This window comes from Eurypyga helias, unplaced genomic scaffold (genome assembly GCF_000690775.1).
Source record: "Eurypyga helias isolate BGI_N326 unplaced genomic scaffold, ASM69077v1 scaffold45583, whole genome shotgun sequence".
Lineage (NCBI taxonomy): Eukaryota > Metazoa > Chordata > Aves > Eurypygiformes > Eurypygidae > Eurypyga > Eurypyga helias.
In genome coordinates this window covers 1084-15789 of record NW_010243893.1, presented here as the reverse complement: position 1 = coordinate 15789, position 14706 = coordinate 1084, and the positions used below count along the sequence as shown (strand labels likewise).

The window sequence follows — 14706 nt, the reverse complement described above, 5'->3', positions numbered from 1 at the left end:
AAGCACCAGGAATCAGTGTGGTCTGAAGCCGTTTGACGCTTCAACCTATTTTCAGCAAATCTAATGGCTTGGGCTAGAAGCCTGCGGCGTCTGTTCCCATACAACAATGCGACTACACCAGGAAATCAAGCTGCTGGATATGAATTGTGGAGAAGACTGCTGTGCAGCTGCTTGGTGTTGTGCAGTGAATGAGGCGTGTGGGATGCATTCATGTAAATACTGAATGTGCTGTAAGGATCTGTGTGGTTTGCAGGAGAGTCTCTTTTGCCATATTTTGAGTTTTCTTCTTGAAATGCCCGATACAAGATAATACCAGGAAGCGTCATATCGAGATTCGTCGTACACAAGTAGGATACAATATTTGTAATTTTGGGAGGAAAAAAGGAAGAGATTTTTTCTGTTCTGGACTGCAAATGCAGAGCGTTTGCTGTGCTTCTGCAGCAGGTGGAGCAAAACCAGTGAGGCACAGATGATCCCCAACATGCATACAAACTCCGGATTTCTTCAGTGAGAGCGCCCTTGGAAAGTTCAAAAGCCTGGGATATCTCCCCATTCAGCCCCTGCAGTATGCATATTGAAAAGGATTTTACAAACCAAGTCATCCTTTTCCCGTTGCGTTTAATCTTTTCGCAGTACCCGCAGAGATCCTGTGAGTTCAGAAGTTGTTCCTTCTCTAAATAAAGGTTTATGCTTTTCTTAATATTGATACTTAAGAGTTCAGTTGCTTCCCAGAGGAGATAGGATCTGAACTTCAGTGAAAACAGAATAGAGGGTAAAGCTTGCGGGTCTGCTTTCCTAGGATGACTTGAATGGCTTTAAACAGGCGATTGGCAGTCAGTACCCTTGCCCCTGTGTCTCTTCTGCAGTGAGAAGCCATGCCCGAGTTCTGATGAACGGTGTGTTAACTTCAGGCTCAAATAGTTTATTTCCCATCTCTGATCTCATGATGAAAAACTCTGAATGCAACATATACTCAGTGTTTATTTGGGATTTTCAGGAGTGACTGTTGGAATCCTCTGACAGTGTGCTTGCCAAACTTCTGTTTTCCCAAAGTCTTTCTTTTTTTAGGAGGAGCCAAAAAAGGTTTGTTTCACATACGACCTGTTCTTAAATCTGGAGGGCAATCCGCCTGTCAACCACCTCCGGTGTGAGAAACTGACTTTCAACAACCCCACCAAGGAGTTCAGACGCAAGCTCATCAGGGCTGGAGGGGTAAGTGCCAGAGGGGTTGGAGATCTGAAGACGTTCTGCTAAAATGTGTAGTGATCTCCTTTTGCTCTGGGATTATTTTTTTACAGCTGCAGCCCAGCCGGCTACAGTTTTCTGCCTTCATCTAAAGGATGACCCAGCCAATTTTTTACTTCTCTGGTTATACAACTGCAGCACTTGAAGCAGAACTAAACCGTCGCTTGTGTGATTGGTGGCACTTCATTTGCAATTTTAATGTGACGTTAATATCAAAGCGTTAAACCCCCTCTGGAAATGGAGATCTGTGGATGTTGCACATTGTCCGTCAGGCAGTTACAGTCATCTGTGACCTTCCGAGTGCTCTGAGCTGTATCAGTATAGAAGAGTTCAAGAAAAGGGAGATGCTTCCACTCTATTCCTTACTCATTTTTTGCCACAGGAAGACTTAGCACTTCCTGGTCAATAAATATCCTCTAAACCCGAGGTCAGCTGCTTGTGGCTTGGGTAATTAAAAAAAAAAATCAAGGGAAAGTGTTAGAATTCAGGGTGAAAATGGGTGTGGGGGGAAGAAAAAACAGATATACACTCGAGGCACGATAAAATATGTGTTGCTACAGTGGATAAACTTAATTCTGGGAAATAATATGCAGTGATAGACTAAAGACATAATCCTCAAATAACTATAAGATCTGGGCAAATTAGTACAAGCCACAAAGTCCATGAAGTTTTTAACCAGAGAATATCACAACTGTATCAGTGACTCCCCCATATATAGTAATGTATAATTATGTTCTGTTCAAGGACTTCGTTCAAGATGGTCTTAATTGCTGGCGAACTTCTTTTTTGAAAACATGTGTTTCTAGCCTGAAAAAAAAAGGCTGTAGGGAAGTTTGTCATTAATAAATCTCAAGAGCGGCAAGTATTCCAAGCTGACCTGTCCAGGTCTTCCTCAGTGTGCCGGTGCTTTTCTGTGTTGGGCACAAAGAGGGAGGGTTAGAACGTCATTTGCTTTCTAGGTTTTTCGTAGTACGTTATTGTACCCCTTGTGTACTGCGGTGCGTCATCTGCGAAGCACTTTTGATGCCATTCCTCTAGTGGAAATTTTCAACAGGATCATTGTGACAGAATATAGGGGAGGTGAGAAGGGAAGTGTTTCATGGAGCTCGGTGCTTGGTGTTAGGATCTTGCAAGGGAGAGATCCAAGGGCTGCTTTTTTCCTTTTTGAATGAGTGAATTCAGCTTCTCCTAAATTGATGAAGTCTTGCTTATTCCTTGCAGATTGACCTTGCTGGCCGTTTGCAGGATAAAAGTGTTTGCAGCAGAACACACAGTTCTTGTCCAGAGTTTCATTGCCTGCTTCTGCTCAGGATATTGGAGTTCCTTTGGGAAAGATACTTGATATCGCGTGTTGCCTTTCATTTTTCTTGTGCTTTTAATGTTCTGTATTTGAGGAGTTGCCTTGAAACTGAGCATTACTTAGACAATATCTTTTTACGGCCTTTAAGCAGGGGAAAAAACATCCAAAAGATGAACAGTAGGGTGTTGAGCAAGTGACGTAACGTAAGCGTGTCTTAATAGTCCACGCGAGTTCACTCATATTTGGTTTTTCTCCTCGTTATTACTAGGTGATGGTGATGCCAGAAGGAGCAGAAACTGTTTCAAGGCCAAGTCCTGATTATCCGATGTTACCCACAATACCACTCTCTGCCTTCTCTGATCCCAAGAAGACCAAACCATCCCATGGGTCAAAGGTCTGTGAAGCATGCTTTTGTGTCATCCTGAGGTGAAGGCGGCTGTCAGGGCTCGCTGCTTAGAGCTTGTTCAGCAGCTGTTTCTGGCTACTTCTAGTTCTGAAAACTTCGTGTACTCGACTAGCTAATGGTCTGGAACGTAGCATAATTTAGAGGCTTCTTTATGATTTGCTAGACTTCTCTACAGGGAAATGTTGAAAAGAAAACGGAATGTTCGAGACTGGGAATTTTTGGTGAACCGTATCTTCCTCCTGAACTGCTGTGGCACTAAAGTTGAATGTTCTCTCTGTTCTGACTTCTGTCTTTGATGCTGAAGACAAATTTTATGGCTCTTTCACTGTCTGCCATGTAAAGCTGTGCTCTCCTGGGGGGTCTGGATCTCCTAGCAGCAAGGCTGAGTCAGCACTTCCTCTGTCATTCAGACTACTTAGGGTCGTGGTGTGAAGACCACTTGGTAGAAGGTCCAGAACGTAGAATATGCTGCACTTGGTCAAACTAGTGATTTCAAGATTTGATGTTTGCATCCAGCAGCGCCTATTTCTTGAGGCTTAGAAGAAGCTTAAAGTTTTCTCTTTCACTTGTGTGATGAAGCTATTTTTGGGTAATTCTGCATAGGAGGAACAATCCACAGGCAATGTGTCACTGACTGACAACAGTTACAAATATTAACAGCAGTTCATTTTGTGGTGTAATTTTGTTCTGATAGCCTTTTTGTTCAGGGCACCTCTGGCACTTGGGTCATGTCTTCTGATGTTTATGTTACGAAACAGAATAAAGATGACTGATGTGTTAGTGGCTGATTTAATTGTGGTCAGGAATTAAGCATTACAAAGCAGAGAAGACGTGAGAAAAATGAAGGGTTCTGACCCGAGCTTGGCTGAAAATTGCCAGCAGCCAGAGATGAGTCTCCTGCTTCTCCTCCTCCAGCTTGCCCTTAAAGGGCATCTCTGTCCAGTTCATACTGGACACAGTGGACCAGTGTCATACTGGACACTACCACTGGACCAGTGCCTCCCCATAAGACCCTCTTCTGTGTGTGTTTTGAGTTCTCAGCCAGCTCGCAGGGGGAACTGCTCCTCTGCCTTCGTGTGTACCTGACTCTTGGGAGGGGCAGGGTCCTGTTGGTCGGTGTCTTAAAGCTCTTGATAGAAGTGATAAAATGCCTGTTGATATTGGAGGTTTTGGTTCTCTTATGATTGAGGGGATATTAGCTGCCGTGTTGTGGTGGTGATGAGTTGGGGGCTGGGCTGCCAACCGAACGTGCATTTGCCATGGGTGTGATTAACCTTAAAAAAAAATCTCTTCAGTTGCTGGGATTTCTCCCTTAAAATGTGAAGTATAACTTTGTGTAACACAGCTAGAATGAGTTTCCTCTTGTCTGGCTTCAGATGTTAAACCCTGCAGATGAAATCTGAACTACACACCTATAGATGTTTATAGACATCCTTTTCTAGACGGTGGAAAGGACCATGTTTCATCCTGTCCCGATGGAGACGTTTAAGGGCCTGCTGTCAACGTCTGTCCGTCAGCTTTAGGGAAATCTGGTTGTCTGCCTCAGGTAGAGAAGCACATCAGGCATCTGTGGGTGGATGTCAGGAAACAAACGCTTCACTGTCATTTGTGAGAATGTGTTTTGTAATTCTGTGCAGAGGTTCAGTTTCATATCTAGCTTGCGTGTTTCTGTTGCTGAATTTTAGGATGCAAACAAGGAAAGTAGCAAGGCATCCAAGCCCCACAAAGTAACCAAGGAGCACAGGGAGAGGCCAAGAAAAGACTCTGAGAGCAAAAACTCCTCCAAAGACCTTGAAAGAGAACAAAACAAGCCTTTGAAGGACTCCTCCAGAAAACCAACTGAGAACAAACTGCCTAAGGAGGAGAAGGCACCTCCGAAAGCTGCTTTCAAGGAACCAAAACTGGCCGTGAAGGAGACCAAACTGGAGAACACTTCTCCAAAGGGTGGGCCACAGCCGGAGTTAAAGTCCTCCAGCAAGAGGCCCTCCAACGTGGAGTCACCAAAGCCCAGTGCCAAAAAACAGAAAAAGAGTAGCTCCAAAGGGGTAAAGAATATCTTAGGGACGTCTCCCAGAACCTCGTCTTCCTCATACCCAGAGAAGAAACAAGCCAAGGAGAAGATGAATGCCAAAGTGGAAAAGGTAAAATCTGAAAGTGAGGCCAAGGAGATCAAAAAGCCAGTGGAAATGGAGGAGTCAAATTCAGAGGATGAAACCTCTTTCAAGTCAGAGGTGAGTAGGGATTTGTCCTTTACCAAAATCTTTAGGCCTGCTGTTTAAATCCCTGCATGAAATAGATGTCCAAAACCGTTCCCTCAGATGAGACCCACGCTGGCAAATGCGCTGGCTGGGTTGTGTCTCATATAACACTCTTCCTTGAACATCCTGTCAGCATTAATCGTTACTGCTGCCTGGTTTGCCTCCTCTTTCAGATAGGCAGCTCTGTTCAGATTTATCTGCAGGCAGAGTTATCTAAAAGCCAGAGTTTAAGGGTACGATGTCGTTCATCCCTGTAGCATTCACAGAGACAGAGTATAGCAGGTGTAGGTACACTTTCTATCTGCTTGTGATAACGTGACGTTTTTGAACGTGATCTTAATTCAGAAAAGGAGGAAATAATCTCAGTTTTGTTTGTGGAAAAAACCAGTATTAAAAGGTAAATCAAACTCCCTGTTCCTGACGTGGCCTGTGAGAGATGTGCTGTTGGCTAAAGCGCGGAATGCAACTGCACGCCACTAGACCTAAGTAAGTTGTATTGTAAAACATAAAACAAATTATGTTACTGTACTACTATTTTTAAAAGCTATCTAAATATTTTTTCCTTTTTCCAACTAAGAACATTCCTCATCTTCTGTCTTCTAAAATTTATTTTCCAAAAGATGGGAAATGAAGTAGAAAGTGGGAGGGGAAAGACACAGCTGGAACCCAAACTCTCGCTGCTTTTTGCCTGTATATGTTTTATTTGCTATAAAGAAGCTGTATATATTCTAACAGGATTCGCAGGATAATGTCACATGAATTTTTCAACTGCTTCCTACTGACCACTTCTAAAAGATTTGTTTCACTAGAGTAAGTCTTCTAGGGACACTTTGTGTCATGATGTAATCAGCCCCATGGTGCAGTATGTACTGAGGTGTTTACTTCAGAAAGGACTTTTCTCAAAAGATTCCCAGTAGAAGAGTTTATTGGGGAAGTGTTAATTCAAGTGACTCTGCAAAGATTTTCTCCAGGTTGATTAAATGTGTAGCTTGTGCATGAAGAAGAGGCAGCTCCCCTCCACTCTTAGCTTTATGCCTGAAGTGCATCAGCGCGTCGCAAGCCCGTCATTTCTGTACCAGACACGCGGCCTTCGCTGCGAGCTTCTGCTGATCTCCACATCCTGAGTGTCCTCTGCTTCGTTGTTTCTTAGGTGTCACACATCCCCTTGGGGCTCGCCACGCAGCTGTAAGCTGATGGTGCTCTTCAGACTGTTCCGTGAAACCACAACAGTGGTTGTGGTTCCACAGCAGCGCTGCGCTCCTGTCCTGCCCCCGCCACGCTCTGTACGCTTCTGTGTCCTCCCTTGCACCAGCTCTCGTGTCTGTTGGATGCCTGACAGAGGGATTTGGGTGCTAGCCCAGAGCAGGGTAGGAATACTCAGTGTGGCGGAGGGGGAAGCGTGGCAGCTGCCAGTCAGATCAGCTTAGGTTTCTGCGAGCTTGGAGCTCAAGGGTAGAACTGCATCATGCGTTGGCATCGGTGGGGAGGACTGTTTGCGTTCCTTTTGCACCCTGGGGGGTTTTTTGCTCCCAGCGCTGCAGTTGGCTGCTCCATCGTTGGTGCTGGTACAGCTGTTTGGGGATCTGTGTGGTAAGCCACATCACTAAAGCGAATGAGCAGCTGGAGGTGGACCGGGGCCTGGAAACTCTTAAATCAGCTTTGCTGCTGCAGCCAGCGTATTGTGCAACATGCTCTGAGGCTGCGGCTCCTCGACTGCTTTGAGTTGACATCTTTGCAGGCTGCTGTTGAAAGGAACAGTCTTGCTCTCGTTTGTGCTGCTGGCATGAGAGCTTGTGTGACTTTGCAGTGGGCTGGAGGAGTCTCTCCTTCCATTCCAGCTCCTGCCAGAAGTTAGCTGTCCTTTCTTTTCGTGGGGTTTTTATTTTTTCCTTCCCCCATCAAGCCCTGTTCCCTGAACTGGCCTCATGCTTGGCTGCCTAAATGCTGGTGCTGACAAAGGGGAGAGGCTGAGACGTGAGGGCAGGATTGCCTCTTTCCATTGTCGGCGTGTGCTTTTGTCGTACCAGGGTGGCAGGAACGGCAGCCGGACCATGCACAGCGCGGCCCCCCGCTGCCTCCCGGGCGGTTGGGATGGGGTTAAGGGCAGAAGGGGAGGCTGGGTCTGTACAGCTTCCAACTTCTGCTTCTTAGGTCCGAGGTCCCGTTTTAAGGGAAACCTTGCTAGATTATCAGGAATGAAGGTTGTTAGGATTGAATAAGACACAAGAGCTGCCCTCCCTTATCTTGAAAATATTGCTCTATGTTGTAATTGTTCTAAACAGTGTTGCTCCCATGTGCCAATATATCAGCTGCTGGAATTGTTAAATGATTATTCTTTGCTACTGAATACTTCACAAAAGGTTTAATACCCCTTTTTTGGGACATTTTTCCCCACCTTCTTACAGTTGAATAAATTAACCTCTCAAGACTCGGGGGATAGATTATAGGAGAAGGTGGTATTGGGATGAACGTCCTGCCCCTGCTTTCACTTATTAATGCCCAAAGCTGCAGATACCCTCTTTCTACCTGTTTACAGTGTTTTTATAGTATTGAGACTCGCTGTAATCAGGTTTATTCATCAGTGGGAACGTGTGATCGTCGTAGCATCAGGATTTGGTAGCAGAAGTCATGGGTGGATTCCCAGGAATGGTGCAATGAAATTGAAATGCTAAAATTCTCAGGGATTACTTTAAAAAAAAGGCAAGCTAATATTACAGCACGTTGAGAATCTTTAAGCTAGATCCTACCGAGTAACAAAAAAGCCCTTTAAGAGGATTGTAATAGTCGCTGCTGCTATGGGGATGGTTTGGCCTTGGCTGCCACCTCGCGGGCCGGCACGCTGCAGCGTGCGCTGGCTGGGCCGCGCTGCGCTGGGTTAAAGTCCTGCGGGGCACTGTGCTGCTGGGTGCTGTTATGAGCAGTGCTTCGCTGCGGGGTTTCACTCGCTGCGTAGTACCCGCCTGGCGCTTCCGCCGAGCGCTGGCAGCCGGTGGTTTCACTAGAGTTTAGCTGGTTTCTGTTACGCTTTCACAACCAACTGGAAGCAGTACAGCGGATCGCTCAAAGTGGTGTAGAAACAACTGTTTTGAGGATGTAGTAATAAACCAGAACTAATTTTGGAGTCCAGGGAGCTAGTTAGGGTTGGCAGCCCTTTCGTGTTTAACGATCAGTGCGGGGTGTGACCCACCAGCGTTCCCTCTGAAGAACAAATGCAGGTTTTGGGAGGGCGTTGGTGCTGGTCATCCTCACCTTAAAGAAGGGGATGGGTCACTTTTGCCTTTTCCAGACGCTCTGTTTCATGACTGGAGGCTATTTCAAACCAGTGGCAAGGAGGGTTTTGGAGGGGACTGGCGCTGCCGCTGCCCGGGAGCGCTGAGCTAGAGTGTGCCAGAGCTCCCGAAGCGTTGGTTTGATTCGCCGGGCCTTGGGTGTATCCTGTGTGACGTACGAACCGCGTTCAGTCGTGTATGATGCTGTACGGCGCTCACGTGTTCCTGTCTCACTGTGCTTTGTGCTCCCCACTGGTTTTCCGGATTAGAAAGGTTAAGATTCTTTTTCTTTTTTCCCTTTTATGGGGGGTTAAGTCTGTCCAGTCCAGCCCTTCCAACTCCAGCTCCAGCTCCGACTCCAGCTCTGACTCTGATTTCGAGCCATCTCAGAACCACAGTCAAGGTGTGTTGCAAGAAATAAAATTTGTTAAAATCTCCCTTGCATAACCTTAAGGGGCTCATGAGAATTCGATCTGTTTTCCCAGCACCGTATGTAGGGCTAATATGGTTTCTTGTATGCCACCACGTGCTGAGCTGTGACGCCACAGCAAGGAAAGGCAATAATGCCACAGCGTAATCGTGAACGGGTATTTTGCTTGTTTTGGCAGTTAATTTATGAAGAAGGTATCTCTCTGGATTTGATTCTTTCCCTGTTGACTTTGGTTTCTGCCTCAGTTTATAAATGTGTGTGCTGCTGCTTGGTCTATCGTGCCATCAGAGTATTTCTCCTCCGGTCTCGCATATGTTTTATTAAAAATTATACATGTGACATTCATCACTTTTGTCAGTGCGTAACGTAGCTGCTTTTTCAGATTCCTCCGCTGATAATCCAAAGAGAGATACTGTGGCAATAGTAAATGTTCTAACCTTAGCAAGTGCTGGGTTGCTACAAACACTCTCGAGTGGCATTTAAAAAAGTCCCTGAACACATGAAAAATGTGTCCTTTTGTCTTCGTTTCAGAAGAGAGTGGGAGTATTTGGGGGGAGGGTGGCTTTATGGCAGTTGTAAAGTTGGCCAACTCTGCTTCAGTTTTGAGGCTGGAATAGTGTCTCCTAGGAGTGTTTGTGCAAAATGAAAATAGCAGTGACATCTTGTTGAGAAATGTTGATGTATGTTCATAATAACTAACCCGGTCTAGATCAGAGAGCTCAGATGAGTTCTGCGGCACGTGTCCTGCTGCTGAATTGCATTCTCCCCTCTGACCCCAGGCCCGCTGCGCTCCATGGTGGAAGATCTGCAGTCAGAGGAGTCTGATGACGATGACAGCTCCTCTGGAGAAGAGGCAGCAGTCAAAGCAAACCCAGTCAGCCGGGATTCCAGGTGGTAACAAATCGGGAAGAAAGATGTTTGTTTTCTTCTTGTCCTCCGTGCTTGGTATTCCCATTTGGAGGGAGGAATCCGAGTGAGGGGCTACGCGTGAGAGGAGGGTGTGAGAAAGGGCAGATGTGCGGAGTACATAGGAGGACACAGTTGATGAAAACAGCGGGGAGAACAGAAGCGGGCGAGGAGGGATCACTGGAGCTCAAAGAGGGTGAGGAACTGGGAAAAGTGGTATGTGTTGAGCTTGTAGGTGTTAGCGACTGAGCCCCTTAAAACAGTCACCTAATGGTCATCTTCAGATCTCTGCTGGGCCGAATGGTGCGTGACACCTTTGATCTGCAGAGATTAGAGACGCGTGGTGGAGGCGGTCAGCGTGCGTGCTTCTCACTGCGTAGGGCTGATGCAGAGCTGGGAGTCTTAGTCTTTGCCGGTCGCCCGTGCTGGCACTTGGTGGCTTGACTCCTGTGGGATTGGCGAACAGCTGTTTCCTGCTTTAGTCAGTGGAAATAGTTGAATTTCATCCTTCTCCCCTCAGGAAACACTGTTGTAGCCAAAACCTGGAGTCTCGGGCTGAATATTTGAAACCAAATGCTTGGCCCAGAGAGCAGCTGATGATGCTTGTGCTCACCCAAACCCAGCAAACCCCCGTTGGTGCACTCTGTCGTCAACAACACCGCAACGGAGAGGCTTGGAAGGGTTATTTCCCAGACCTGTAGGGGCATAGGTACTAAACAGTTTTCCCAGCTCATCGAAAGGAGGATACCTGCTGAAATACATCTGTAGGGCCACAAGAAGGAGGACAAATAGGAAATTTCAGAGGTCACGAACAGAACCACTAAATGCACTTTTTTGCCTGTGTTCTCAGTGGAGGTGTTGGTGAGCCTCTCCTGCAGGTACTTGGTGACCTTGGAATGAATCCCCAAAACGAACGGCTGCCGTTTGTGAAAACTGGGTGGGACTTACACGGTCGTTTCAAGGGGACTTGTGTCCAAAAGCACGGAACCGCTGGCTTCAGGGTGTAAACTTTCTAGTTTACTCCCTCCTCTGCCTGCCTGGGGAAGGGAAGATGGCAAAGGTGACGTCACCTGGGGAAAAGGGCTTCTTGGAAATTAGGCTGACCATTTCTCCCAGACAGTGTAATAGTCTGTAAGAAAGAAAAGAATTTCACTTAACTCTCTGTGGTTCAGTTGACAGTTAAGCAAGTTTCCTCTTACCTGGTGGTGCTAATTCTCTGCTGCTTGTTTTTCAGACTGAGCCTTAGTGACAGCGACAGCGATAACAGTGCCGACTCCTGCCTGCCAAGTCGAGAGCCACCTCCTGGTCAGAAACTGCCCCCAGCAAATAATAAGGTATCGCACGCCCGCGCAGGGCCGCTTCCACTGCTTCCCACCCATTCCTGCGTTGTGTTTGTTAGTTCTGACTTGCACCAGATTTTCCCTATTTCACTGTCCTCATCAGACAGATAATGTCTCTCTGTTCAGTGCTGGGCATCCAGGCTGTTAAACCACTGTGTTGCCTGAACTAATTTTGGTCCCTAATACTGGTTTCTTAGGCATCTGGAAGGAAAAGCCCAGAGTCTTGTAACAAGCCCGAGAAGATCCTGAAGAAAGGGACGTACGACAAGGTGCGTTTGAGGATTTGCGTGTCGGAACTGTTGGATTTTTTGGGAATGGTTTGAATCCACCTAGCCTGCTCACATCGTTCTGTCTGGACTGGTTAAAAGCTTGAGTATAATGAAAAACAGATGTTGCAGGGGCAGACTTTGGAGAGTGACACTACAGGAATTGTGTCCATTAACCAGACAGACCCTCGAGTCGTTTCCATATGCAAAATGGTAAATTGGTTTATTTGTTTGGCCTTTGTCTGAACCAGTGGTCTGGCCACTGCTGCAGTGGCGAGTGCCCCCTCATTAAGGGACAGTTTTCATCTGCCTTTGATCTCAGAAATTAGAGATTGTTTGTTGCTCTGCTTTGCTGGTTTAGTTGAAACCTTTGTTTGTTTGATGAAATTCTCTTTTCTTGTCTCCAAGGAAAGCAGAGCAGTGGGCATGCTCCTAAAGCATGGCTGACGTGTAAGCAAACAGCCAAGCCCCAAGCTGTCCAGAAAGTTCTCCCGCTGAGATTTTTTTCTTCATAAAGAAATCAGTCAGATGGGGTTGATGCCCTGCTTTTCCTTAGTCTAATCACTGGGGTCCTTCAGTGATCAAAGCCCCGTCTGTCGCTCTCGTGTGTGAACACGTTTTCAACGGGAGAACAAAGCACGGGTTCACGTTAGGGGTGAGCATGATCTTGGAGATACCTGCATCCCAGTTTCCTGCTGCCTATGGAATCCTCGGCTGTTCACCCCAGCTGGGCTGGTTCCTCTGGGCAGGGTTTGTAGGTAACAGCACCTACGTAGCACAGCCAGGAGGAGACACCCGCTGAGGAGCACACCTGAAATACCATCAGCTTTGCCAGCTGTCAGAGGCTCAGACGCGGTACTGGCTCTCCCAGCAAGCACAGCACTCAGTACTGCTTGGGGAAAAACGCTTTTCTCTGCGTGAATGTGTTGGGAGGGGTAGATTTCACAGATCTGGGATGCGGGTTGCGTGGGATTTTATTTTCTTGCCTTGGTAAATGGGTTCAGTGTTGGTGATACAGACATGAACAGCGCTGGGGCAGCTTTACAGATTAAGAATCTATCCCCTGTGAGCAAAAGTGTGAACAGAAACTTGCCTTGCTGGCTGCCTAAATTAAACAAGACAAATCCCCTTGCCCTTATATAACAACAGTTAGAATATGGAGCTTGCAGCCAATCCTGCATTCCCACTGGTGTGTGTGTAAAACCACCTGGGAACACAGTGCTCTCAGAGTTTTGCCTTACCAAAACACGTTGCCCAGCAGGTTGTAAGTCACGGATGCCGGTATTTTCAGGGAAGGAGCAGTTAGTACAACCTGCTGCTGAAGGACTCTTCGCTGAACTTCACCAAGGTGACCCTCACCTTGCTGACTGACAACTTCTTAAAGCTGGTTACAGGTGCTTGTTTGTTGGTGTCATTAAATAGTCCCGTGGATGGTCTTCAGACCGTCTGTACCTGTGTGAAGCCTTTAGTCTTCCAGCCTTTGATAAGGGTGGAGGAGGCAGTAAAAAATCAGGGAAAAACTGGGGCTAGGATCAGCCCTCTGTGAAAGGGCCTCAGGTTCCTCCGATCCTCACTAGGAAGTCACGCTGGCAGTCATACACACATGCCGCCTGTGTCACTGCCCCTGTTCATGCCTCCTTCACAGGCCTACACTGACGAATTGGTGGAGCTCCACAGGCGACTGATGGCACTACGGGAGCGCAATGTGCTACAGCAGGTAGAGATCGTGCGTCACCTTTCTGGCCAGCTGCTGTACTGTGGTAACGGTGTCCAGGGCTCTCAACCGGACCTTTCGCTTGCCCCTCCTTCACGAGAGGGTCTGGTTCGCTTTGAAGGCAAAGATACAGGGAAAAAAACCTGATGTGCATGCAGTGTTTCTGTCGGGAAAGATCAGAAGCGGGGTTGGAGCGGCTTTCCCCTGCCGTCCTGGTGGCAGTGCCATGCTGGGCGCTCCTGCTCTGGTTTACGAGCGAGGAAACCCCGTGCCACTGGCTGGGTGAGTAATCGGGCACGCAGGAGGAGCTGGTCTGCTTTCTTGGGAGAGGATTCCCTTCGCCTTGCGAGACATTCTCATCTCTGGGGCTGTTCCAGGGGGATGAGGAAAGGACTGGATGGGTTGCGTGGTATCAGTTGGCCTTTCTGCCGTACTCGGTGTGTACGGGGTCTCTGTGTACATCCTTGCTTGTCTCCTTCCCATACAGATCGTGAATCTCATTGAGGAAACTGGGCATTTTAACGTTACCAACACAACCTTTGACTTTGACCTCTTCTCCTTGGATGAGACAACCGTCCGTAAGCTGCAGAGCTACTTGGAAGCGGTAGCAACATGACGCTTGGCCTTCGAAGCAGGCTGCTTTTGAATCCAGAAATCCCGTTTATTGGTACCAGGAAATGAACCCATGGAACTAGGCCTTCTTACTCTCTCGATTCACCCGAAGCACTGCCTTAGAGAACAGCCATGCTCTATGAATGCACAGCCAGCTGCACTTTCCTGTAGGCTTCAAACAAGCGCCTGTATTGCTGAGTCTGTCCTCCCCAGCTTCATACGTACGCTTGGGCGCACGTCCCGAGTAGAGCAGAAGATGTGCTGCACTTAGCCGCACAGCGTGACCTTTTTGGTTTTACTTCAAGAAACTGTGTTTGAAGAGCACACTTTGGGGCGTCTCTGAGATCTGAAGACGCGTGGACGATGTTTTCCTCACCAAATCTAGGGACCAGCCTGCCCGTGGAGAGCTCTAGCGAGTCCCGTTTCCTCCGGCTCCGCGCAGAAGCGTTCAGGCTGCGCGAGCAAGATTGGCTTTTACAAAGCTAACCCAGAGACTGACGGCAGAGGAGGCTTCCCGGGGGTCCTGCTGGTCTGCCGCAGAGGGAAGCGGACAGGTTCCAGTTTCGCTCACTCGCAAGTTAGTTCTGCCGCGGTTCGGTACGGGGCGCTGCTGTTCTTCGGCTCCCGATGCCTACGGGGCATGGTTCCACACGCAGGACCTTCGGCTTCCTGCAGGGACGGGCCGTTGCTCTTTGAAGAGGCCTCTAGAATCTGCTGTCTCCCGCTGGGGTTTTGAGATGTCTCGTTTGTTGATCTGAGCTCCTAAACAAAGTCTCACTCCTTTCAGTCTGCTTTAACTGTAATAGGACTACGAACTGTAAGCTGTATATTTTATATATATATATTATATATATGTATGTACTGTATGTATAAGAAGGGCCTGGTTGGGTCTTACGATCTTAAGGGTGTGTTGTTCTGTTGTGTTTTCCAACGGCTGTGGTAGGGGAGGGGGGGTAAGTT

General features: G+C 47.5%; 1 protein-coding gene across 1 annotated transcript in view; it reads left to right on the top strand.

The window, feature by feature from the left end:
• Positions 1-13750, top strand: part of MLLT1 (myeloid/lymphoid or mixed-lineage leukemia (trithorax homolog, Drosophila); translocated to, 1) — a gene marked incomplete at its 5' end in the record, with an annotated part of 24624 nt that extends 10874 nt beyond the window's left edge. Inside the window, 9 exons of the mRNA XM_010149569.1 lie at positions 1069-1212; positions 2814-2939; positions 4637-5182; positions 8794-8881; positions 9688-9799; positions 11049-11148; positions 11352-11423; positions 13066-13137; positions 13622-13750. Coding sequence (XP_010147871.1) covers positions 1069-1212; positions 2814-2939; positions 4637-5182; positions 8794-8881; positions 9688-9799; positions 11049-11148; positions 11352-11423; positions 13066-13137; positions 13622-13750 — 1389 coding nt within the window. The remainder of the gene's footprint in view (positions 1-1068; positions 1213-2813; positions 2940-4636; positions 5183-8793; positions 8882-9687; positions 9800-11048; positions 11149-11351; positions 11424-13065; positions 13138-13621) is intronic.
• Between the last annotated feature and the right edge of the window lie 956 nt (positions 13751-14706).